This window comes from Chaetodon auriga, chromosome 11, assembly GCF_051107435.1.
Source record: "Chaetodon auriga isolate fChaAug3 chromosome 11, fChaAug3.hap1, whole genome shotgun sequence".
Lineage (NCBI taxonomy): Eukaryota > Metazoa > Chordata > Actinopteri > Chaetodontiformes > Chaetodontidae > Chaetodon > Chaetodon auriga.
Window position 1 is genome coordinate 1953445 of NC_135084.1, and position 26507 is coordinate 1979951.

A 26507-nucleotide genomic window follows, 5' to 3' on the forward strand; every position below is an offset into this window, starting at 1 on the left:
AGGAGCAGAGACAGACGTGGCCGCACTTAGAGGCTGCTAATTCAAATTCTGTAAATCTCTCTGATTTTTGGACCACATTGTGAGAGACAGAAGAAGTTTGTCTACAAATTTGGAAAAATCATGCGTGTAGAGTGTAAATTTTGGCTGAGAGGAGTGTGGAAAGAGAAAAAATCTGGAATTTTTTTTAGGCTCTCTGCCACTCTGACCAATGATGTCACGCACTCTGACGAGAACAGGTGCACGCACACGCACGTGCGCCCACTCTCAGCGCAACAGACGCACACACATTCAGACAGAGAAAAAGAGCGATTTTCTGCCTCTGCACTGGTCTCACATTTGGGCTGATCCTGACAAAACAGTAACTCCTATCAGAAAAAAACACAGACCATTATCGCTGTAAGGACTTCCTGAACAATTTGGTGTGATTTCGGTGTTTCTACATAAAATATTTTGCAGACACTTGCGAGTTAAAAACAGGGGTCCGTTCTGCTTCTCTCAGAAAATCTTTGTATTGGAGTCAATGAGGAGCAGAGACAGATGTGGCCACACTTAGGTCGCTTTCACACCGGAGTTCGTTTCCTCAGATAGTCCGCTTTGTTTGGGCAGGTGTGAAAGCTCATCCGAACTCTGGTGCGGACCAAACAAGCGAACTCTGGTCCGCCTGAAAACATGGGTCTCGGTTCGCTTGCAAGTGAACCCTGGTCCGGTTCGTATGCAGTGTGAAAGCTCACCGGGCCAAACACAGGACCGAATGAACGTAGTGACGCTATATGCAGTGCATCTAGGGTAGAGGAAGTACAGCGTGCACTCCAAACCAAAACAAACATGGCGAGAGGACAGACGTGGACAGATGAAGAGCTCAAAGCTCTCCTTGAAATATGGTCAGATGACCACATAAACCTACTTCTGACATCCACTCACAAAAACAATGACATTTTTAGACAGTTTAGTGAGAAAATGGGGGGAATGGGTTTTAAACAAACAAACTTCACATGATGCTCCATATTTACTGTTGTTTTTCCGGGCCGGGAGGGAAGGATTTCCCCTCCTACTTTGTCCAATCAACGAGCGCCCCTTTCAACCACATGATGCTGCTCAGAAAGTTCGGTGCACTTTAGAAATCACAGTGTGAAAGCAGAACCGAAACAAGTGATAAATGCAACAATGTTGTGACTTTCAACTCCCCAGTCAAACCGAGTCCGCTTTGTCAGGTGTGAAAACGACCTAAGAGGCTGCTAAGCCAAATTCTGTGAGTCTCTGTGATTTTTTGAGCACATTGTGAGAGACAGAACAAATTTGTCTACAAATTTGGAAAAAATCATGTGTGTAGAGTGTAAATTGTGGCTGGAAGGAGTGTGGAAAGAGAAAAAAATCTGGAATTTTTTTAGGCTCTCTCCCACTCTGACCGATGATGTCACACACTCTGACACGAACATTCTGTGCAATACACACTCATTATAATTCCAAAATTTCTCCAAAAATGATCAGGGTCATTGAACAGTGATTGATCTCTGCAGCTATTTCACAGCTATAGGGGCCAGTGCTTAACAGCGAAGTATACTTCAAGTATCAAAAGTATATTGCAGTTCGTTGGAATCTGGTGTTTCACAGCAGGGACACTGGGCTGTTCCACTTTGTTTGTCTATGAACAAGGGAATATTGCACACTGAATTATGACCCAATACTGGCAAATATTTGCTAATTGAGGAGTATAATTTGAGACTCATGCTAAGCTGTTTGTGATGGTAAACTGAAATCTGCCTGTGTCATGTACAAATTTCGGATTTTTTTCTGTATACTTACAGAAAATATACTTCAAGAATTATTTATTTTTGGCACAATTATGACGATGGATATCAATAATGAATGATACAATGAATAATATGGATTATATGATGTAACACAAACAACTGGATGAAGAAGCTATAGCAAAATAATAAAAGGAATGAGTCTGGCAATAGTATGAAGTAGTTTTGAAGAAAAATGAGGATGCAAATGTGATGTTAATTTCTTGAATGAATGACCAAGCGATTCCAATGAAAACTGAGATTATTATAGCCTACGACACCAACTCTAATTCAAGCAGCATGGAAAATGCCTACTTCTCTGCCACCAGTGCTCCAATGGCAGCCTGTCCTGAACTACCACAAAGGAAGAAGACTGTCAGCGCTGATTCGCGCTGTGGTCCAACGGGGGGAACCAGTCAAAACACGGTGGAGAGACAGTGTTGGACAGAGATGCTTCGGGGGCTGGAAGGCCTTTGGCATTGGCAACAGACGAGGAGCGGATCTTTCGATGGCTATTTGACCCAGACAGATGGGTTGAACATTCTTACGTGATTGCCTTAATGGTTAAAGGAAAGAAGAGTTTGGCTTACACTCTGAAAAAGTTTAATGTGCCGAGAAAAAGTAGAAAAAAGATTACAATAACACGCCAATAGGTGGGCAAAAGACAACCGACGAGCAAAAATTGAAGTTACAAAAACTAAAGAAAAACTAAAATGCCGAAGAAGTGGTGTGAGTAAAGAACAAGTAAAGCGTGTGTCTAGAACAAAGAAGAAGTAACAAAAGAGAGACAAAGTGGGAGTGGTTGAAGAAGAAGTGACACGAAAAAGTGAGCTTTTACCGCACGCTGCCGGTCATATACCATCTGGCGTGTCTGTGACTTACAGACCTTCGTGCACTTAGAATGATTTACAGGGGAACGCTGTGATTTCATCCTATAGAGAGGAAACATAATGATTGCGTGTGATGGACTCATCTGCTTCTCACTATGGTCAATCACAGAGTCTAAATGATCAAATTTCAATCACACATCAACATTGTTCACAACATGCACGTTGGCACCAATATACATGCATCAGACACATTTCGTTGATTAATGACAACATTCTTCAATACTAATACTAATGTAAATGATAACTAATAGTATAACCAACTAATAGAACAAAGAAACAAGGAAAGGCAGATTATATTTGCCGAATTAAGCACTACTAATTATAATTGTCTCATGTGAAGTATCAAAGCCTAACCGCTTCTAGTCTCTAGATGGCAGTATGGTTCCATGGTAGAAACCCGGGCAAAAAATGATTATGAGAATTAAGATCATAGTCTTGTCATTTTACAAGCTAGAAACACGGGAAAAGCATTGATACCATACAAATTGTGAGCTTAGTGCTGCGGAAACATCCAAAGTTGAATCAAACATATCGTTTGCAACCTAATGTGATAGAAAAGAAAGCACACAGACACACAAAACAGTTTGCTACAGGAATGTCTGATTTACAACTTCTCAATGTTATCTGATTGTTGGGGTCTCTCTGAGGCCTCCCTGAGAACAGTTTAAGTGATAGGTAACCCTTTGAAGTTCAAATGTCTGTCGTCTCCAGCTCTCCTGAAGGAATGCAGGGAAGACGGTCAGTTACAAGACATGAAAGCATGTACATACAAGGCCTATGTCATGCATAAACTTATTTCAGAATTCTGGCTCAACAACTGGCAATGCTAGTAAGTGTCACATTTTTAAAGCTTGTTTTATCGTCATCCTAAGATCAAATATACAGAATGCTGTATCTCCCTATCAGTGACAGGAAATATCGGTAATGACCAGTAACTAAGGGCCAGACAATAAGAGGTCCCAGATAGTTCAAGGACAGGCAGGCATTAACGTGTACTGAATAGAAGACACATCTGAGGAGGTATATGTACAGTATATCCTGTTCATCCTTAGTTTTATAGTACACTTACAGTGTATTGAAAATACTCAAGAAGTATGTAAAAATACACAAGTAGCCTAAGTGTAGGATTATTAGGTTAGACTTCAAATGTGCTGGAAATGCTCAAGGAATATATTAATATACTAATGTAGATGTACTTGTAATCCATTAATAGTATATTTCATGTACAAAATAAGTGCAATACAAGCAAACTGTAGTACACTTTAAATCTTCACTTATAATACAATTTTAGGAGTTTTCCCTTAAAATGCATTGAAAACGTTAAAGAATTATATAAAAATACACTGGTATCCTAATGTTGATGTGCTTATAATCTATTAATGCTGGAGTTTATGGACATTTAAAGTACAACTTACATACTCATTATAAATGTATTTTCGTATATGTTGTACTTTAGATTACAGAATAGCAATAGCATACTTAATATACTACAATATGCAGTATATTAAGTATACTTAAAATAGTCCCATTTTTGCACAGTCAGGCTTGCTTAATGCAGCTTACAGTTTTTGTACAACTTAAATAGCACACTTCAAGTAAACTATTTAATAGTCTGGATGCAAGTACAGTTTAGTATGGTCAGTAAACTAATTCTGTATATTTTAATGTATTCTTTTTTTCACTTGGGATGAAACTTTATCCTCCTCCTGATTCTTATATTCTTTTTCTGTATGACTTTTTAGTAACTGTCCAGGATTAGCCTTCTGGCTAACTCTGGTGCTTACAGTTTATTCACATGTAAGGTCACTATCATGTAAACCAGTAAATAAAATGGTCATTTATTTGTGACATGAGTTTCAGTGCACCGTGTTGTGCATGTGAAAAATGTAGTACCTTTTGTTATATAGTGCTTAGTATTGTACATGTATAACAAATGCTCCCAATGCATTTTGTAATCTAGTTGTAATAAAAGCTTGTATGTCTTTTTGCTGGTGAGACACTCAGACTTTACTGATCCCATGCTGGGAGCTGTATTATAAATCCAACTTGCATTATGTTGTTCTGGACAGGTTTAATCTTAATTTACACCTGGGATGACAAATGAAACAAGAATTGTTACACCAGACCGTTGGTACTGTGTGAAAATGTGAGGTGTGACCACCCTCTACTGGTGAACTACTGGTACAACTGGGTTTGATAAGAACAAATAATAATTTAAGTATTATAAACAACATAAATACAAACATTAAGCCACACATGTAATTTCATTTCCGACATTTATTAAGTGCAAAAGAATATTTATGATATCATTCAATGACAAAGATTTTTTGACACCATAAAGAATACTACAGATATTAAAAAAAAAAAAAAAAAAAAAAAACATCTGTGAAAAATCCCTGCACAGAGACACATAAATACTCACTTTGCTTTATCAAAGAAAGTTAGATTACCAATTACACAACATTTCTCATCAATTCATAATTTGAACACTTGGCTCTTAAAGATATACATGGTTAGCTATGTACAGTTTACATACAGATAACACCTGACATGAAGGCTACTCAGGTGCCTCCAAAAGCTCTCAGGTTTCCTTCAGCTACATCACTTTCCAGTTCCCTCTCTCCTGACCTCACCTCTAACATCTCATTACAGTGTAAATGGGAATGAATGGAGTGTTACAGTTCAGTACACTGTAAATAAACAGCATGTCAATATGTTTTTTCACCTACTGAAACCTAAAAAACACACAAATAAAGATCTAGTATTTATTTTTTTTTTTTGAATGACAGTACCAAACTCAGTACTGATGCAGACTGCACTGCAGTGTGCCCATCTCAGTAACCTCACCTGTCTACTGTATCATCACATATCTTTGTCTTTCCGTGTATCTACAAAATGCCCTTTAACAAGCAATACAGATCTATTAAGTATTATAGCATCTTTCACATCACCATGATAATCAGTAAATACATAAATGTTTCACTTGTTAAAGACTAGCAGACCTGCAAATATGTAACATTACACTTAAACACAAACTAGAAGGTTAAAATGTAACTCCTTGAGATTCTCATATGAAAATTCCATTTTATATATTGTACCCTCCACTGATAATGTTGGGCTATACCTGTAATTATATGACTTTATGCACATGAAATGCTACATGCTGAAAGCAGAGGGGAAACACCATTGGCTGTGGCTTATCAATCATTGGCCAAGTCCAGAAGTGACAGCATAGATTTAACAAAGATAATGTAAAGACAATAGTTCATGAATAGGGACAGAAACACACTGTCCTTTGATTATTTTCCAATTTCAAGTCAGCACAGAAAAGGAGGCATTGACATTCCAACAAATATTCAAAAAAAAAAGCCAAAATCTTTTCTTCCCTTGCACCACACTTTTGAAACTATAGTTTATTTGTGAAAGGGGAATGGAAAAGTTTGTATTTAGGTCTTGGAAAGTACGACTCCCTTTGTGTCTCCAGAAGGAGTTGTATGTAGGCTGACAAATGTCCTCAAGTGATGTCATTGGAGTAGGATGTTGGTTGGGGCTGAGCAGAAAAATCTGGGTGTGTGGAGTTAGAAAGAGGTGGGCTTATCAGTCCTCTGTCATTCACTTCTCGTCTCTGCTTGAGGATCCAGGCTACATTAGCCACTACTAGCATTACACACCTCAATCTCGGAATTGCCGGAACTGTCTGTACCAGGTTTTGACAAGGAAGAAGATTATGTGGATTAAACAAGATGACATCTCTGATTCTGTGACATCAATTTCTGAACTGTTTTTAAACAGTGGAGTACTCTTTTCATGCCTGCACGTTTATTGTGGTTTTATATGTAATGCTCTTTCTCTTTTAATGTGGAAAAGAGGAAGAACTACATAGTTGCAAAACACTTGCTGTAAGGTACACTGCCCCACATAGACCATTCATATTCTGTTTCCAATAGAACTCAACAGCCATTCAATGTATTAAAGCAAAGGTTCATTTTTTGACATCAATTGATAATGCTGGTATATCAGTGAAACACGAGCCAGTCGCCACAGCATAGATTTGAGATACTGTAACTGGATTACAGAAAAGGCAAAAACATCAAAAAATGTGTCCTTTCTTTTGACCTTACCACAGCGCTTTGTAGTTGTTTAGGGGTTTTTTAAATATACATTATATATGTGTGTTTACACTTTAGAGCTGAGTTCAGCAAAGCATTGCTGTGATGCCAAATCCAGAGCCAAGGAAGTAAACCCCACCCCCGTCTTTCTCACTTCCTTTCCTGCTTTCTTCTTTTCCTCTTTCACCCGTGTCTGTCAGACGGAACTTTCCAGCGAGCGGATGTTCTATGAGACAGACGTGTCATCCAAAAGGAGAAGTCAGGCTTTGTGTGTGAGTGTGGCATGACAACGTTTTACCCAGTTGAACCCTGTCAACATACTTACTCTTACAAGTCTCATGGAAGCATGTTTGGTAGAGATAATGGGCGAGGTACTGTCACAGATGGGAGACGATGACCTTAGTCAAACTTTCAGTCATCCCCCTGCTACAGTCATATTGATACGGAGTTGTCATTGAGGTGGCTCGGCGGCAGACTTAGGCTCAGAGCAGGGCTGAGGCCTAAGCTAAGAGTGGGTTGCGGGGAGGGGGCTGAAAGGTCCATGCTGAGGTCATTCAGGTTGGCCTGGAGGTCAGAGGTCACAGTGAGGTCATTCAGGTTGTGTGTAGGATTGAGGGAAGCTGATGATGAGGTGTTGCTGTTGGCTACACGGCGAAAGACAAAGTGAAAGGGAGTAGCTTGTGCACGGCTGTGGAGCTCGGCCTTGATCTTCTGAGGGTGGGTGTCCAGTGCCAGCTGCTGGCTGCTGCCCTCCATTACCAGGAACAGGCTGTAGTTTTCAGGGTCTAGCACTTTAAACTTTTGGGCACACAGCTGGCACACCTCCTCCACAGTGGTGTAAGGTTGAACCTGCAGAGTCTTGGCTGTACAGCCACTGTCCAGCTCCTGCAGTGCCACCCGTAGGTAGTTCTGAGGGAGAGTCAGAAAAAAAGAGAATTTAGGCCTTTATACATGTTTTTTTTGTTTGTTTTTTTTAATGCAATTAATTCACACATCAATACATTTTTTTCAGACTGTTGTTTTTGTCACAGTATTCACACAGACCATGAATATTACATGGCGAAAAAGTAACGTAATAAAAAAAAAAAAAATTAGAACATGACTTTTCTGAGCATTCGCCCCACGAGTAAGGCATGAACCAATCACGTTGTGTGTAAAGGACATCACATCACATTTCAAATGAATGATGAATATTGATGTGAAATACTTGCAGGTGGGTATCTCACATGTTCATTTTGTTTACTCATCATGTCCTCAGTGTATACAGGCCCTTTGGCAAACATTCTAGCTTTGTCACACACACACTTCACATTTCTGGGTGGTTTCTGGTCTGGGACACTTAGCCTGAAGCTGAACTTGCAATTTTTGTTAAATCATACATTGTATCAGAGCACACCATACAACAATCTTTGAAGCCGGTAAGAAACAAAGGTTTTTAGTTTTCAATCTACAGCTGAAGTAGACAGTAAGGTCTCCTTTCTGGTAGAACCAACAGGAGCAACCTCAGGGGGATCATATTGTAATCTCATCCTAACCCAAAATGAGCACCGAAAACATTACTGATGTGAAAGATGACAATGTATGGCAAAGTCTGCAGTATTTTTACCTGGAAGTCATCAATGGACGGGGCAGAGTGCTGGGTAGTGCGTCGGCGGTGCCACTGGTGGAGTGTGTCCCTGGTTTCAGAGCTCAGCACTCTGGCTGCCTGCTCCTCCTGGAAGTTTCTGATCAAGGACATAGCTCCATAGGCACTGGTCAGGTAGTAGCCACCTGGACATGAACACACAGAGGCAGGGGGTTAAATACATGTACATAGAAGTTAAAAAGCAAATATTTTTGGCTTAAGTTGTATTGTTCTCAAAGAATTTTGCATCTTGATCAGGGTGTGGGGTGTTTATGGTGGACGCTCTCCAGTTTAAACAAACAGACCTTCTCCATGGAGCAGTGAGGGGTCCAGGAGCTCCATCATGTACAGTATCTCATTGTCCAGCTGGGGCATGTTGCACTGGGCCAACACGTAGGTCAGCATAGGCAGGAAGTCATCAGCACCATACAGACGACCTGAGAGGCAGAAAGACCAGGGTGTGAAATCCAGTTTCAATTTCAGAATTTCAGAATTTTTACAGAACTGATTTGAGGAATATTGTTGTTACTATATTGCTGGAAATTGGTACAAAATGTACCTGAATTGTCCTCCATGATGGTGTAAATGAGTTTGCAGACTCTCAGCAGCATGGCAACCTTCTTCTCAGGGGAGTACAGTTTACTCATGGTGTGAAATTTGTGCTTGATCTTCTCTATGGCCATGAGGTCTGGGGCCAGTGTGTCGGCCACACCCATTTCCCGTGGCTGCCGGGCCTTGGCCAGTGACAGGTTTTCCTTCAGCTCCTGCCACTCACCACTGCGCACCTGGAACTCCTGTAGGGCCATGCTCACCACTGGTTTGAGGGGCTTCAGCATACACTTGTGCATGGACTTCTCCAAGACTCGATCTGGGGAGAGGAGGAATCAGATGAGCTGCTTCATATGGATTTGTTTAAAGTTTGTCAAATGTAACACTACTGTTACTATTACTAAGATTTTATTGAGGCCAAAGCCAATTCAAACTCAACTATTTTTTTCATCTTGGTAAAAGAGTTGTAGGACAGCAGTGCCCCCAGTTTGTGCCACTCATGGATTACATTTGAGTCACAGAGCTGAGCATCTGGCTCTGTGAAATAACGATTCTGTTCATTGTGCAATAAAAAGGGTTTTGAATAACAGTGGAGGGCAGATTTATTTATCCAGATGTTTGAATCACTAAGGATTCTTCAGAAAACCAGGGAGTGATGTTAAACAACTTTTCGGGTTTTTCAAATTATGGCAGTTATTTGCCTTTCAGAAAAACAGTTCCTTAGCTCTGTGACTTAAATGTAATGGAAATACACGAGAGGCAAAAACTGGGGCTAGAAAAGCAGCAGAGCATACAGATTAAAGACCCAGAGAGCATATTTCATATTTACCAAGAAGTTTTGAACATACAAACAAATCTGCATTTAGCACTACTTAAATCAAAATGTGGAGACAGTAGTGGACGTTTGCTCATGGTGCCAGGCCACACAGTCCTGAAACTTGAGTGTTGCACTCTCAGTAAGTTATAACTTTGGATGTTTTTGTTTATTGTTTTTGTGAACTTTAACTTTGACTGTGCTGTTGTTGTATAAAAACCACCAAGTTTTCACAGGCTTTAAGACAACATTCAAAGGTGCTACAGAAAGTAGATGAATTCACAACAACTCTCTCAATACTGTTTATTCATGCATTAATAATCCAAAACACTTTTATTTTTAATTGTTGTACTTCAGATACCCTCTCATCTACATGCTGATGTATGCTCTTGGCTCCATGTGAGCTTTGGCTTTTTAACCATTTGACAATGTGAAGTAAAAAGGAACACAGTGAGCTGTTGCTGAACTTAATAACATAAGAGGTATTTATGAAGCATAGACCAATGTTCTCTTACTTTCTTAAAGATACATGTGATGGACATGAAGAGGCAGAACTCTGGTAGAGAGGCTGAATACACATTCAGGACCTCTAAATAAAGCCGAAAACAACACTGTGGCTCACCGCCTCTGCAGAGCTGCAGATCCAGCTGGAAATCACAGCAGCTAAAAACCACAGATGCTGAACTTTTGCCTACTGGATGTGTACTGAAGAGCCCCAGAAACACTGCTGACAATCAAGTTACGTCCATGACCAGATATTTTCATTCATGAAGGAAGTGATCTGCCCCTACTGCATTTGTTTTTATATCTGCAGATGACTAAATACAACCCTCACTTAACAGCACTGTAGCCTTAAGTTGTTTGTTGATGTGTCAGTATTCAGTAGCATGCTTGTCTATCTGCTTAATGACTGTCTATTCTGAGGCCATTTAATTTCAGACCAAACACCATATATAGGTTAACATTTTTATTAGTTTTTTTGTGGACAATGTGAACCAAAACTAAATTAGCCAGGACCTACAAGCTTCCTGGAGACTGTCAAGGTCAGATCACGACTTATTTTTCTTGCACTGTCAGCCATGAAACCCAAGCATTCATTGATTACCATCTCTATTCATCAACATCCAAGACACTTGAGTGTGTTGTTGCCGCTGGAGCAGAGAAATCCAGAGAGAAGAGCAGGGTGTGTATCCACCCAGTGACAGTGTCAACATCAGCTTTTACAAGCTCAGCTCATGCAGTCTGAATAACACCAACCATGTTATAATGCAGACAGGATGGATGCAGGGAGGGAGGTCAAACCACAGCACTGCTGAATAAGGCCCATGTGTGAGTGCTGTCTGCGAGTGTGTGTGTATGTGTGTGAGAGTGTGCGTGTGTGTGTGTATGTGTGTCTGTGTGTTGCTGACGTTTCTCCAGAAAAGAGTGAAGTCATCAGTTTTTTCAGCTGAGCACATTTGCAGACACAGATGTTACTTTGCAGAATCTGCCATTCACTCAATCAGTCTCAGTCATTCTTGACAGTAAATGGTAAATGGATTGCATTTAAATAGTGCGTTTCTAGTCTTACCAACCACACAAAGCACAATAAAAGACGAATCATTACAAGCAATAACCACTGACATGCACGCTCACACACCAATGGCACAGCATTGGGAACAATTTGGGGATTCAGCAGCTTGCTCAAGGATACCTCAACATGTACTGCAGGGGCCAGGGGTTGAACCACTGACCTTCTGATAGTGGATGACCGCTCTACCTCCAGAGCCACAGCTGCACTCATTATGAGTTGCTGAATTCCACCTTCCTTGCTGGTCTTATGCCTGATGCACATTAGAGGATTTTTAAATCTTTACTGATTTCAAAACATGTGAGACCACCGACATACTGACAGATTTAACTGAGTTTTAATGTTTCAATGGCATGAAGCTTTTTCACAAATCTCTCCTGTCACCATTTTGTTAGACAGTACGAGAGCTGCCAATTATTTCTTGATTAATGATTTTATTTTTTAAAAATTAAGAAAATAATTAAAGCTGCAGTAGGTAACTTGTATAGAAGTAATTTTTTGTCACATTTGCTAAAAATGTCCCTATGCCCAGACAGCAGTACATGAAACATGTAATCTGTGAAAAAAAAGAAACAGCTCCATTGGTCCCACGTACTGCTCCTACTGCGATTTGCAAAAATCCACCGCACCCGACACAAAACAACCAATCAGAGCCAGAGGAGCATCTGAGGGAGTGTCTGACATCTGTCAATCATTACTCACACGCTGTGAACAGCCCCCTCCCTCCGCTCATGCTGCTGGCTGCCGCTCAGTCAAACAACTCTGTGAGCGGCGTCAGACGGCGAGTGAAAACTATGGCGGAGCAACAACCACCTGCAAAGGACAAACTGCCCATACAACCAACAACAGCATATACGGCTAAGACAACAAATAACCAGAAAGCTGATATGGTGATTTTTACAGTAACACTCCGCAGTGTGTACGGTATGTTAGCGACTATGATGTAGAGGCTGGGCAGAGTTAGCTTGTTTCTGATGCTAAGGCTAACGTTACTGGTTGTCACGGCAGCCACGCAGACGCCGCAGGGAGGAGGGGCTTGGAGGCAGGGCATGAGTGCAGCGGAGAGGGAGGGGGAATGACGTGGAACTTGTGTTGGTTCAAATTTTCAGGCTAAGTCTGCTCTCTTCTCAATCTTACCTACTGCAGCTTTAAATATATCTGTAACACAAAGTCCAAATGTGGAGATCTGCAGACTCCCCTCCTTTATCCCCTATGTGTGGTGTTTCCCCTTCCTGGTGTCTCCTGGTTGTCTCTCCCCTGTCTGTCTAGGCTGTGTCTGTGTCCCTGCAGGGCGTGGTCAGTAGGTTGGGACTGGCATCCTGAACTCAATCATCAATTGACCTATCTACCTACTCTTGCAAAGGGACTGGATCCATATACCCTTCAGCTCCGTTTTAAGACTTAAAGGCTTTGCTTGAACTCAGTCATTACCTTGTACTCAATAAAATACTATGCAAGATAGGTCTAGATTTACAGACATACAAATTAGGCTTCTCAAACTAAAGTTGTGTATCTTGAGTTGTCAGAGTGCAAGAGTTTCTCTGTGGTCATAAGTTTTCCACTCTAGAGGAATGGCCAAGAATAAATACTGACCCCTCTCGATTCTTTGTCAAGTCCTGGCTTTGAAGTGAATTCATGGACCAAGGTCACAGTTTGACCCTCAGATAAATGCAACCATTTATTTTCGTGTTGTATCACAGAAAGATGGTCGAAAACACTGAGGAGTCAGTCTGCTTAAGGGCAACTTATCAGCCAAGAAAAGCCAAAACAGGCAATCAGACACAGACACACACGCAGACCTCTTGCCACAAAAAACGGCCTCTTCCTGCTTGTTATAAACATCCTCTCTCACCACTTCTAGTCTTAATCCAAATATCTTGTCCTTGACAGTTGTAGAAGTGAATTTCAACATTTAAGTGGCAATCATAACATACCTTACTCTTTTCATTTTGTCCCTCTTTGCCATTACTGCTGTGGCAGTTTACAGTTTGGCCAAGAACTGTGCTGCCTTGACCTTTGTATTTTTGTAAAGACACATCAAACCCATATACGTGCAAAAAAACAGAGAATGGCAAAGACACAAAGACAATGAGACTGTGTCTCCTTGTAGTAAAAATTGCCTGGTAGAATCAGGACGAGGTGTGTGGTCATCTGTGCTGTCACTGAATCAAGAAGCACTCCTGATACATAGATAACTTACTTCCTGCTTTGATGATATACACCTGAAAAACAGCCTTTCTACTTGTTGCTGGGTCACACAAACGAGCAAACCAGGCAGAGGAACCACAGTTAAGAGGTTTATTCTATCAACATCTACTAAATGGATTGGAGTAGCTCAGGAAGAAAATCCTTGATCAGGGTATATGTCATTTAATATCACAATATCAATATATCATGTGAATGTTATAGAACATTATACAACAGTTAGTTCCGACCAAGTAATTTGATTGGACAAGAGACATTCCATGAGTGCTGATATATAGAGAACAGCACTGGGACTTTTTACTGACATTATCACTCTGCTGCTGTGGAATGGTCATCAGACTCAGAGTAGGATGAAGGGAAGGAAAGAGGGCGGGATACATCAGCGAAAACCAGGTGTGCTGATATGACATCAGCCAACCTCGACAAATTAGAGAAGAGCAAAAATGAAGCTAACACTGTAAGGCAGACAATCTGGGCTCTGAACTGCCTTCAGACTTGGCTGAATCTAAAAAAATATCCAGGTCAACTTTCAGTTAGTTAAGAAGACCGAGCTGAACACAGTGTTGAGGCAGTTTTATGGATCGATCCGGACAACTAAAGGGGAGCTCTACAGCATCAGCAGCTACCTTGGACTTAGAGCTGGATTAAATCGTTATATGAACGAACCTCTGGTTAGCCATTCATGGAACTTAATGGAGGACCCAGAGTTTATACCAGCTGACAATGTTTTCAAAGGAGTCGTCAAAGAGATAAGAAGGGCAGGGAAGGACAAAACAACACACCACCCCCCGATCTCACCTGAAGACCGGCGCATCTTAAAATATTCTGCAGCACTGAGTCCAGACAATCCAAAAGGCTTGCTGAACAAGCTCTGAGATGAGATTCAGTTGGACTTTAGACGCAGGGACAAAGAGGGGAATCGGGATCTCAAACCTGACTCATTCATCCTTAAATGTGACGACAATGGAGCAAAATATTTCACCATGATGTTCAATGAAGAAACAAAAAATCATGAAGACCCACTGGAGAGACGGAAGAAAAACGGAAGGGCGCTAACCCGGTAGCGTTGCTCGAAAAATACCTAAAGAAAATTCCGCCTGATGCAAAGGCCCTGTATCTGCAGCCGAGGAGGGTAACGAGTGGCGACAGACAGCTTCTGCCGCCGCTCCCCTGGGAGTAAACCAGCTGTCACAGATGTTACCCAGGATGTGCAAGGAGGCAGGGACACACACGTCTTACACCAACCACAGCAACGTGCTGTCTGATCAGGCTGTTAACTCATCAGAAACACACATCATGCCACCAAAGCATCTGTCAACAGACTCTTATTTCAGTGGTTGCACAATAAATGGAAACATTCAGATAAATGTAAATGATACCAAGTAGTGGTAATATGCAGACACAGAGTAGCAAGCTTGCGTGTAGGAAATGTTTATATGTTGCCTGGCAACAGCCTTGTCTCCCTTCCAGTTGCGGAACTATTTGTGTTGGCGGAGCCAAATAAATGATTAAATAAACAAACAAATCATAATCTCTTGTCACTTATTACTGTTAATTAATAAAATGTGCTTGTAGAACTTTTGTATAAAAGCAATGTCACACGAGAGGGAGTGCGGTTGTGCTGAATATCAGCACAACCGCACTCCCTCTCGTGTGATATTGCTTTATCAACTGAGCAACTGCTTATCGTCTTTATTTGTTAAAGGTATAGTTTAGGAAATTAGTTTGTTCACTTTCTTGTTGAGAGTTTAATGAGAAGATCAATACCAGGCTCATGTCTATACAGTAAATACAAGGCTACAGCCAGCAGCCTGTTAATTATGATTTAATCAAGTGAACCTTAAGATACTTCACCACACTGATGCAATAACTTTATACAAATCCAATATTGCCATAAATCATTGATTTGTATCATTTCCCACAAAGGTCAAATTCACCCAAAGATATCATGTTGTGCACTTACTGGCCACTTCATTAGGTAGACTTGTACACTCTAGTGTTATCCAATACAACAGCTCTGCCATAAATTCTGCCTTTACAAACACAATAATGGTCAGTTTGGGTTGACAATGTCAGAGAGGTATTCTAATTTAACCATATGTTATTAATGAAGTTGTAATTTGTATTGATGTTGAACTGGACCACATTATATTGAGAGGTGTTTCTAATATAGAATATATATAGAACATATGGAATACATGGAACTCTTTTCTGACCCCCCCCCCCCAAAAAAAAAAAAACACCACCACCACTCCCTTCACTCTGCATGATCATCCTGAGTTCTAGATGGAACAACAAAAACAACAACAGCATCTCTATTTGAAACTCAGTGATTATCTCATTTTAAACTGAGTATTTCTTTCTTTTCCTTAACATGGATGTCCTAATGTTATGTGTTTCCCTTTATTTCTGCACATTAGTTGTTGTTGTTGTTTTTTTGGGTTTTTTTTTGTTTGTTTCTATGAGAGAAGAGGAGAAAGAAACACAAACAGCAAGAAAAAAAACAAAAAACAAAAACATGCAAATAACATGTCAGAGAAAGGCAAAGTGAGACAGAACGTGGAGGGCACTTGCCTCAGACCCTCTCACTGATTGGAGAGTTGGTTTAAAAGAATTGGAGTAAGACACAGATTGCGCGACTTGGTAGACAATCACCAAATGCACCTGGGCCGGCTGGGATTTGAGGTCTTCTTGTTTGTTTGTTTGTTTTTTTTTGTAGTTGAACAGAAAACACTCTTTGAAGCTAACACCACAAAATACTCTGTATCTATTCCAGGAACTAAAGTCACAACAGTTCCCAGTGTGCCATACTTGTGAAAAATAGGCCATTCAGAAAACAGGCAAGATAAGAAAAACGGTAACCACACCAAGCGATATACTTTTACAAATATGAAAAAATAGAGCTGCATTTTGAATTTTTGTCTTTTTTCCATTCAGATATTGTACTATTACTAGATGTCAGCTTTGTGCCTTATTAGATAGCCAACAGTGGAGAGATAACACCTGGATACACAAATCTCTCTTTTTCAAATTTTTTTTTTTTCTAAATTTAATGCAAACATGATGTTAAATACGTTAACTGGGGGCTTGTTCGGAATATGGCTCTGTTTAGTTTGGAATGTTTCGTGAAAAATTCTACTTTGGAACAGTTTGATAGTTGTAGGAAGGCAACTGCTGCACATTACAATACTCCTCAGCCTTAGCCTACAAATTTGCCTAGTCTTTAGTTAAAGAGGAGATAAATATAATTTTGAATGGTTTAGTAGCAGATAAAGGTGTGTTTCTCGAAGCAGGGCCGAAACAGCTCCAGCAGGTGATCACAGTTCCATGGACCTAAAGGGGCCCCTCCAAGGCCACATACGATATTACTATTGTCACAAAACAGGTCTCGTCATCGTTGACTGTCTTACGTGTAGACAGTGGTCTCCGCAAGCTTCCTCCTTCTCTCCTTCTCACAGCGGATGTTCAGAACTGAACATGTTACATCAGCTAGCAAATGCTGTGATGGAACATTTGCTGTTTGGTTCAGGTGATTCAGTGTCAATTACAGAAAGTTCTTGGATTTACAAGACACAGATTACAAAAATGGACAAAATCGAGGCATCAGACACTGATATGTCTTCACTTTTGGTTCCTAACATGGGTCAAGCTCCCAAATATGTGGCGTGGACAGTCTTTTATGCCGGGTAAACAGCATCATCTTTAAAACCACATCTCAACTTTTTAAGGCAGCCTTTCCATGAGGAATTTTTAGCACAGGGTACAATAATGTTGATGACATCACTATGACATCGGGATTATTTTTTCTAGACATTGGAAAGCTCCCTTGAGAGTCACAGAAGACATTATATAAGTGTTTTTTGGAGGCTCAGTAGTGTTTCTCCTTATGAGTAAACTGAACTTCATGTGTAAAATTGGTGAAGTGCCCCTTTAATAAAAATGTTGTGCTTTTAAGATCACATAACAGATGCTGACATTGCCACCATACCATTTTATGATAAGTTTAGTAAAAACCTCATTTAAAAATACCATTCTAACATTTCAAAACTGTCTAAAGAGGAAAAAGTGAATGTGAGCATTCAAGGTAAGTGTTCATGTTATGTGATTACTACTGATCAAGCAGAACAGTTTTTCACCCAATTCATGACTTCATAATTATATCCCTGTGCTGAACTATTTGAATGGAGCCAGTAGAAACAGGTTGCTTCAACCAGCCCCTTCCTCCAGACATAAAACCCTCTTTGTGCTCTCTGTTTACATGTTACTCTGTCCAAAGTCTAATGCAGCCACTGAATCTTGGCCTAAATGATTCAGACTGCTCTTCCGGCAGGTGTGTGTGTGTGTGTGTGTGTGTGTGTGTGTGTGTGTGTGTGTGTGTACTCTTACTATGTATCTATGTGGCTGTATTTGGATTCCCCCTTTCATGTTACTGTCATGGTATTATAAGATGCAAAGGATGAATAAAATAAAAGGCAATAAAAGGGAAATGCAAATATTAGCATGGAATTACAGGATATTTGTACTTGGTTTCAAAAAGGTTTGTTTTTCCAAAGGAAACTGAATTACCAACATACACGACAACGTGCAACTCACTTAAATTAACCTGATGGTCATGGCTTCACCGGGAATGCATACATACACATTAACACACATGCACACATCCAGCTGCAAACATGTGAGGATGTGCTTTTCAGTGTCCTCATGGAAAAAATATCGAAGTGAAACTGCTGTTTCTGCATTACACGTGCTTTCTGTGACACAGTGTTTTTGTAAAAAAAAAAAAAAGATTTTTCCTCACACTTCCTAAAAATAATCACTAAATTATTTGCAAACACACACAAAATTGCTCCAACCACCCTCCCTGTTGAGTTGACAAGGAGGTCATAATGCTTAAAAGGTAGAGATGTTGCTATCGAGCAGTCCCAGCATGTTGGCAGTAATCTAATCGTTGACCAAACTTTTAAGCACACAGCAAAGATCCACGATTACTAAAATTAAAGCATTAAGCTGACAATGTTTCAAGGGAGAGGTAACAGTTATATTTGCAGCACACAAGCAATTGCTAGTAACTCTAGTGAAATAACAGGTGTGCCAAAACAGAACTAAGTGAGTGAAAGATTTCTTTTGGTACTCACCAATCTGGTCTTCAGGAATGAGGCTTTCGATTGGAGGCTCCAGCTCGGAGCTCTGTCGCAGGTAGCTTTTCATCTGAGTAATAAACTGCCGGAGAGTCTGCAGAAGCTCCAGTCCGGAAGCACAGCCCTGCCAAGCCTGGGTGCCTGCACCCTCTCCCATGTAGCTGAGGTAGTCCTGTACCAGGCAACCGAAATACGAACCTCTGTCCCTGGACAACTCCACCACCCTGCGGATCGCCCTCTTCTCAGGTGTCAGCAGCGAGTTGAAAACACCACTCATCTTGCGCAGATGCCCTCGCAGGGCCTTCTGTAAGACCAAAGCACTGGCACTGGGGCGACGCTTTGTACGGTGGCCTGGTGGCACCATGGTCAAGTCCTGGTCTTGGTCCTGGTCACTCTCAAGACTGACGCCATGGTCTGGCTCCTCTTCATCCTCATCATCTTCATCATCTTCGTCCTCCTCCATGCCACAGTAAGGCAGGTGGGATGGTGGGAGAGAGAGGGGGAGGTGGGTGTTGAAGTCAGCCACAGTGGGGAGGTTGGGGTCATGCAGAAGAGGAAGGAAGAAGGTTGAGGACTGAGAGAAATCCAAAGAGTCCGAGGAATCTGTGGAAACGCTCATGTCACTTAGCCGCTGGCTGCCACCAGTGCTTTCCTTGACTGCTTCTTCTCCTCCTGTCACCTCTGGCAGCTTGCTTGTCGTCATCAGTGAAGAGTCTGGGGGACTGCTGGAGTCCTGGGTTGGGCTTCTGATAGCATTAAACCTGGACAATCTGGCCCTAATGAGGGCCTTTTCAATAGTCCGGTCCTCTAGTGCCAAGTGGCACTGGGCATCCTCCTGGCTAGATGAGGGTGAGGCCTTGGGCCGATGTGGGGAAGAGGAGAGAGATGATAGAGAGATGGGCAGGGAGGGCCGGGGGATGGATATGGGGGAGCTGAGTCGCTTTGGAGGGGAGGATGAGGGACTGATGCTTAATGAGGAGCCCAGACGAGAAAGTAGGCTGCTGCCCCTTTCTCTCTCATCCACCTTCTCCTTGGAGACATTGATCCAAGAGATCTTCTCTGGCATACTGCTCTGTCGGAGAGGAGGTGCTAAGCGTTGTGGTACACAGCGAGGTGGGGGTGGACGAGGAGGTGGGGGCCGTGACACACTGTCTGCAGCACTCAGCTTCTGACAGCTGCTGCTGGTGTCAGTGTTATCGTACTCGAGCTCTGTGTTGCTGCCAAGGTTCTGCAGGTTGCTTTGACTTGACTGGTTGCTGTCACTGTGATCTGAGCTACAGACCTGTTGACTATCTCTATAAGAATGTTCAGCGTCCTTGTAGATGGTTACTATGCTTTTGCTAATAGGTTCCTCCCTCAGGCCTTGCTTTGCAGTGCAAGAGGGATTTGAAGTGTGGCCATCGCTGTCTGGTTGTCTGTCTGGTGTCTGGTGAACTTTTATGAAGAGGGGGTTGATGAAGCAAAGAGCTCCGTTGGACTGGCAACACTCAAGCTCTGCTGGGGTGCGAGTTTGAAGCAGAGGGACCCCTGGGGTGGTTGCCAAGGACACTGGTCCCTGGGCAGGGGAAGGTGGTCTGCCAGGAGTAGTTATTCCTGGCAAGGAGACTGAACCCTTCCTCCTGTGGCACAACTGAGTGTCCCAGAAGCCTGTGTGAGACAGTGAGAAATATTCTACCTTTAAGTGGGCAGGGAATGATACAACATATACGTGACAAAATTAAATTTGTCTGGGCCCTGTCTCACTCCTGGAGTTAGCAATGCCATGAGCCACAAAACATAATAGTACGTGGACTGAAGGCAACATTACCTTGGCCAAACCTCAACCGCAGATTAGGGAGATGCCTTTTCAGTAGCTTTCAGACAAAAGAATTAAAAGAGTACTCCACTGATTTAGCATTGCACTCTTATAGCACTGTTTGATTCACAATGGACAGTTTTTAAAAAAGGACAGAAATGGATGCAAGAGAATCAGAGACATCACTTTTGTTATTCCATGCATTTGTCCTCCTTGTCAAAACTGTACCCACAATGTAACCGCCGACAGTTCAGTGTGACATTCTGGTGTGCTAGTAGCAGCTTATGAAAAATGAAGCCTCTAGCCTCAAGCAGAGATAAGGTGTGGGCTACAGAGATTTGGTAAGCTCACTTATTTCTTCTTCATTTTCAAAACTTGTAGCCATCAGCCAACCAACACTGATTCAAGTGACTCAAGCTCCCCTTGGTGCGACAAAATTCTTCATACTACTTTTTTCACATTTGCAGTAGAACTCTTAAACACCTTGAAACAAACTTTGAAGTGTAAAATTGATTTTTGGAATTGGAGGTCCCCTTTAATTGATATCAAATTCAGTTATTTTCAGCCAATCATGAACCCACTCATTTTCACTATTACTACTGAGGGTCAACAATTAGAGGTCTAATTGTACATTTATTACATATTCATCATAAACTGCACTATATAGCACTTTCATTTTGTTACACATCTTATTTTGGTTTGATATGCAGTATCACTGGTATGATAAATCCATTGTTTGCAACCATTCAAGTTTCCAAGCACATTACACCAGCACCAAACAAGAGGAAGTAAGCATTCAAAAATAGCACTATCATTCTTGACAAAGATCTATCTGAAAATAGCTCTACCAAACATGCTAACTCATTTGTGAGGGCATCACCTACATATTTCAATTACTGGCAGCAGTCTAAAACAGACATGAGGTACAAATCCTTCTCCCCATAGCCCCTGACTGCAGATTCAGATTGGGGAAAAGAAACAACAAACACCATCAGAATAATTTCGCCTGCCCCCTATACAGTGCTGAAATTGAGCTGAACCAATACTGACGTATATCTTTGTGTATATCAGATTACTTGCTGACCGCAATACTTAACTCGAACAGCAAGAATTCCTCTCTGTATCCCCCAAACCTCTGGTATTAAACAATGTTCTGCGTACCTACATTACAAACCTACAACAATAAAGCTGTCAGCTGTTTATCTGCCAGTCTTGTGGAGTTGCAGCAAAAGAAATGTATTGAAAAATGATTAACTTCTGCCAACTTAACTTTTTCCATCATCGACTCCTGATGACTAGATATAAATCCTGCAATTTAAACCAACCTCAAAATAAACAATAAATCCCACTTAGTGCAAAATCACCGTTATTCACTTTTGCAGTCTGAGAGGCTCAGCCTGTTGGGGAGCTTTTTTCCAGTGAGAGAGACAACAAAAAGGAAAATAGCACTAAACTACTGGAATACAACCTTTAGAGTCCAAGCCGTACCAGACAGAGCAAAACAAGACAGAAAGCAGTGGGAACAATACCACACAAGGAATACCAAACACAGAGCAGTTCCTTCACACAACTAGAGAGCAGGAAAGAGAGGAGAACAATACTCACTGTGATCCCAAAGCTCAATGACACACAGACGAGCTGCTGATCCCACACTTTGACCAACAACTGTTATAGTCCTGATGGTGAGGACACACTGCTGCCTGCACAAGCTGAAACTTGACTGGTTTCTCTGGCTCACTCACGCTCAATCTGTGTTATGACTCACTCCTGTTAATGTGTGTGTGGGAGGGCTGTTGGCATAGTATTCCCGCCTCCCTGTCTTTCAATTGAAGTTGCGTGGTCTGTCTCTCTCTTCGCTATTCTCTCTCTAACACACCGAGACAAAATTTTTTCCTTTGTTGCACTTACTCTACTCTTTTTTACTCTATCTTCTATTGATATTTTCTTCTTTCTTCTCTGTTACATGCATTGATTGTATTTATTATTAGTGTTATAAATATTATATCATTAGATACAACTGATAATTCTGTTTGTTCAGGATATTTTACAATTTGTTTATCTTGACATGTCTAAATCAGTGGTATTATTTTGAGTACTCAGTTATACATAGACATATTCACACAAGCATAGGCAAAGCACAGCAAAATGCTGCTATGTAGTATTTAGACACACACACAAACACACACACAAACATACACACAAACATACACACAAACATACACACACACACACACACACACACACACACACACACACACACACACACACACAGTACACCTGGGGCTGAGAGTAGAGAGGAATGTGGTTCAGCATAGTTAGAAGAACTGAGGAAGTCAAGGGTAAACAATAAAATCAAATTTTTATCTACGCAGCTCTGTCTGCACTGGCTCTGTGCAGGTTCACACCTAAGCTGCATATTATGTGCTATGTTAACTGTAATAATACTGGAATCTTGTTAGAAACACACTGCATTACTTTGTTACCAGGAAAAGATAATATATCGGTGAATCACTGTAACGAGTCACTTTTGGTGTGATACCCACAATACTGTTGTTAAAATGGATTATCTTTGTAAATGTCTGTAGAAATTGTCTTATTGTAGATTTTGGGACAAAAGGGGTATATGATTTCCAGGATATAATGCAAACCTGCAACAGGGTAAAGTCAAGTAGATCTCATCATTCTAAAACATTGAGATTAGAGCCAGAACTTGTCAAATCTGTTTCTCAAACCTTTTAGTCTACTAGCCAACTTCAAACATCAATGTATCAAACATTGATACAAAAGCACTGACAAGTTCCTAAATTTGAGATGGCTTGCATGCAGTTTGGATGACGAACGTTACCAATTTCACAGAAACAATGCCATAAATATTCTAACTGACCTCAAGTGACTGGGGAATGAATGCACAATCTATTTAATATATTTTATCAGAATCACTTTAATCCCTAAATGTATAATGTACACACTACACAAGAATTTGATTTGGTGATACACAAAATACAAATACAAAATATATGAGATGTTGACAATAGTTCAATCTTGACCTTGGAAACAGTAGTTTGACAAATAATTTTAATTCAGGGCCCAAGAGGGGCCCCAAAGGACTCAGATCTTCTGTGTGGCTAACAGTTTGTAGTTAGTAGGTCACAAATATGTACTGACTGACCAATCTAAACCTTTTCTCTCCCAATACCATATCCGTACCTCAACTCAAAGGTTGTGCCAGTAGCAATTCTCAATCAGACACCCGTGCTACCAGTGCTGTCTTTTTCCCAAATTTAAAATCTGTGCACCACACTGTGTAGAACTCAATAGACTAACTTCTATGTTTAGTAACATGGACCAGGGTGATAAAAAAATGAGCTGGCAGCTGAAGATAACTGAATGAAAATAACTGATAACAGAATTTTATAACAAAAAACACAAGGAAATTGTGTTTAATGTGGATCAGCCACATCTGGCTGATACCTGATCCTCTCAGTAAGGTCAGTATCAGACCCAGTACCAATCCCAACAACTGGATTGGTGCATCCCTTGAAAAATACACAAGCAAAGCACAATCAAGAATTGAAAAGGTAAGGGCCCAGTGGCTCAAAATCAACTGTTAAAACCTAATATTTCAATTTAATTTGGGTTAAATTGAATAATGACAAACTCACATACTATATATCATGTACCTGGGGCTGGCTAGTACTTTGACACTGGAGTAGTGGTAAAGTTCCTGGGAAAGTAGGAGAAATGGGTTGGGGGAACATGCATGGGGAGCCACCATAGTGGCCAGCAGCTCATTTTTGCCCCAGGGCACTCGGTGGGTTAAACTGTCCTGTTTCATACTTGATAAATTTATCATGAAGAGAATGGCACTCAAAAGGGCTCACAAAAGATAACAAACTGTCTCTTACACTAAACTGTGATTACAGGTGGAGAGCCATTGAACAGGTAATATGACACTGTGAAGACGTAAGAGTAAACAGAACTCTTTTCTCATCATTCCCAACCATAAACGTTCGTATGTACGTCAGAACTGGTTTTTAGATGATCTATTCACTGTCTCTCAATTACCTTCATACACACAAAAGCCACCATTGTTTAACCTCACTAGACAGGAACCCTTTTATAAATGAGAGACACAGTGAGGAATACAAGAGAGGGGAAAAAAGAGAAATTGTCTGTAGATCATTTGAGACCACATTAAAGGGAGGGTGCACTCAGAACTCTTTAAGAGTCTGTCAGGCTGAGGGACACTGGATATCTGACAGAGTCTGCCCAGAGTGCAAACGACAGCGCAGAGCTGAGTTACAGCATCATAGCCTGAATGGACAGAAAGGTCACTCTGAGTGGGTTATGAAAAGGGGAAGTGGTGTAGAGGATAAATTCAACAAATCTACACATTTTTAAATAACTTTTTTTTTTTTTTTGCATCAGGTAAGTCAAAAAGAATGTAGTATGAGTTAGACGAAGCATGTATAAGTCAAAATAATGTCTGCTCTTTCAAGGAGAAACATGCATAAATGAAATGATCATAACAACCATGGTCTTCATTATAGTAAAAATTTCCTCACCCCTTTTTAGAAATATGTGTCAGATTAAAATAACGAAATTTTCCAATGTTTGGGGTAAAGACTGTGACAAAGCTAAGGCATTCCACAGCTGGGAGGGAAGAAAAAGTTCCAGAGGCACTGAGCTCTCACTTGAGTCTATGCTCAGCTGCACAGCACAGCTCTGTGCCAGGAAGAGGCTTTTGTCCCTGGGGCTGAGTCACTTAGCTCTGGCATGCCATTTAATCCTTTGAGCAGGGGGGAATGTGGTTGTGATGAGTTTAATGAGTGTCTTGACTCAGGAAAAACAACTAAATTTTTACACACAACAGAAGTGGAATGGAGGAAAACACTTCTGAAACTGCAAGACATTGAGGGAAATGCACAGTGTGGATGCAATAATATCAATAAATGCATCAAACTGACACAAGCAGTGTCGCTATTAACGCAATAAGGAAGATTGCAAGATGTGCAATAACACTATTTCTTATCCATATTGGCAACAGTATTTTTATAATCTGTGTATATTGTGCAACACATAGACACGTGAAATTCTATGTCAGCAGTTTTTCTCAAGTGCAATACAACATATGACATGGGTAGTTTTCTCATAAGAATATTTGCAAAAGTATTTTATGGGCAGTAGTATTTTTATAATCTGTACATAATGTACATATACAGTACATATTTGATTTTTTTTATTCTATATCCTGTATGCTTTTCATGTTGATCCTTCTGTGCCACAGTTTTTACTTTTTGTGATACTTGCTAGTTGTAACAACTTAATTTCCCCAGTGTGTGATCATTAAAGTCTTTATTTTCTTATCTTATCTTATTTATATGAAACACAAGTCATGGCACGACACAGTGGGACTACACCTCTGCACACATAACCTACTATATTCTTAACCTACTTTCAACCGATTACAAGAACTCCTTTCCAGTGATTTTGCCATGTCTTCTTGACCTACTACACTAGATTTTCACTACTTAATACTTGTACATTTACACGCCCACTCATTAGCCAACATTACACATACTATGCTTTCATACTAGACTGTTAATTTGTATTTGTATAAACAGCAACATTTGTGAATGTTATCAGCCAACATTGTGGAATTTCTTTCTAGATAAAAGTTTTTATTTATAATCAGTCAAGAAGTCTCATCTTCATATGTCACCTTCAGCCAACCACAGATTCCCCCAAGTGCATGCTAGCCCCCTAAATACATACTTAATGAGAAATGAGAAATGAGAAAACAAACCTGCTCCAAGTTGAGCAACCTCCTCAAGATCAACAGTTGTTGTGGCTGAAGCAATGGCTTCTGGAAGCCTCAGAGTGAAGGGCAACACATCCCTAAGAAAAAGAGAAAAAGTCAAGTGAAATGGAGAAAGACTTGGTTAACACAGAAAAGGAAAATGAGTGAAAGAGGGTGGGACTGAAAGCCTATTCCTAAAAGTGAGTGAGTCATTGGAAAAGAGGAG

General features: G+C 40.8%; 1 protein-coding gene across 3 annotated transcripts in view; it reads right to left on the reverse strand.

The window, feature by feature from the left end:
- Positions 1 to 4953: 4953 nt before the first annotated feature.
- Positions 4954 to 26507, reverse strand: part of LOC143328632 (ras and Rab interactor 2-like) — a 64157-nt gene continuing 42603 nt past the window's right edge. For all 3 annotated transcript variants that reach the window (XM_076743891.1, XM_076743889.1, XM_076743890.1), the window contains 6 exons: positions 26288 to 26379; positions 18684 to 20333; positions 8970 to 9278; positions 8716 to 8847; positions 8393 to 8556; positions 4954 to 7695 (listed from right to left, as the gene is read on the reverse strand). In XM_076743891.1, coding sequence (XP_076600006.1) covers positions 7219 to 7695; positions 8393 to 8556; positions 8716 to 8847; positions 8970 to 9278; positions 18684 to 20333; positions 26288 to 26379 — 2824 coding nt within the window. In that variant the 3' untranslated portion in view covers positions 4954 to 7218. The remainder of the gene's footprint in view (positions 7696 to 8392; positions 8557 to 8715; positions 8848 to 8969; positions 9279 to 18683; positions 20334 to 26287; positions 26380 to 26507) is intronic.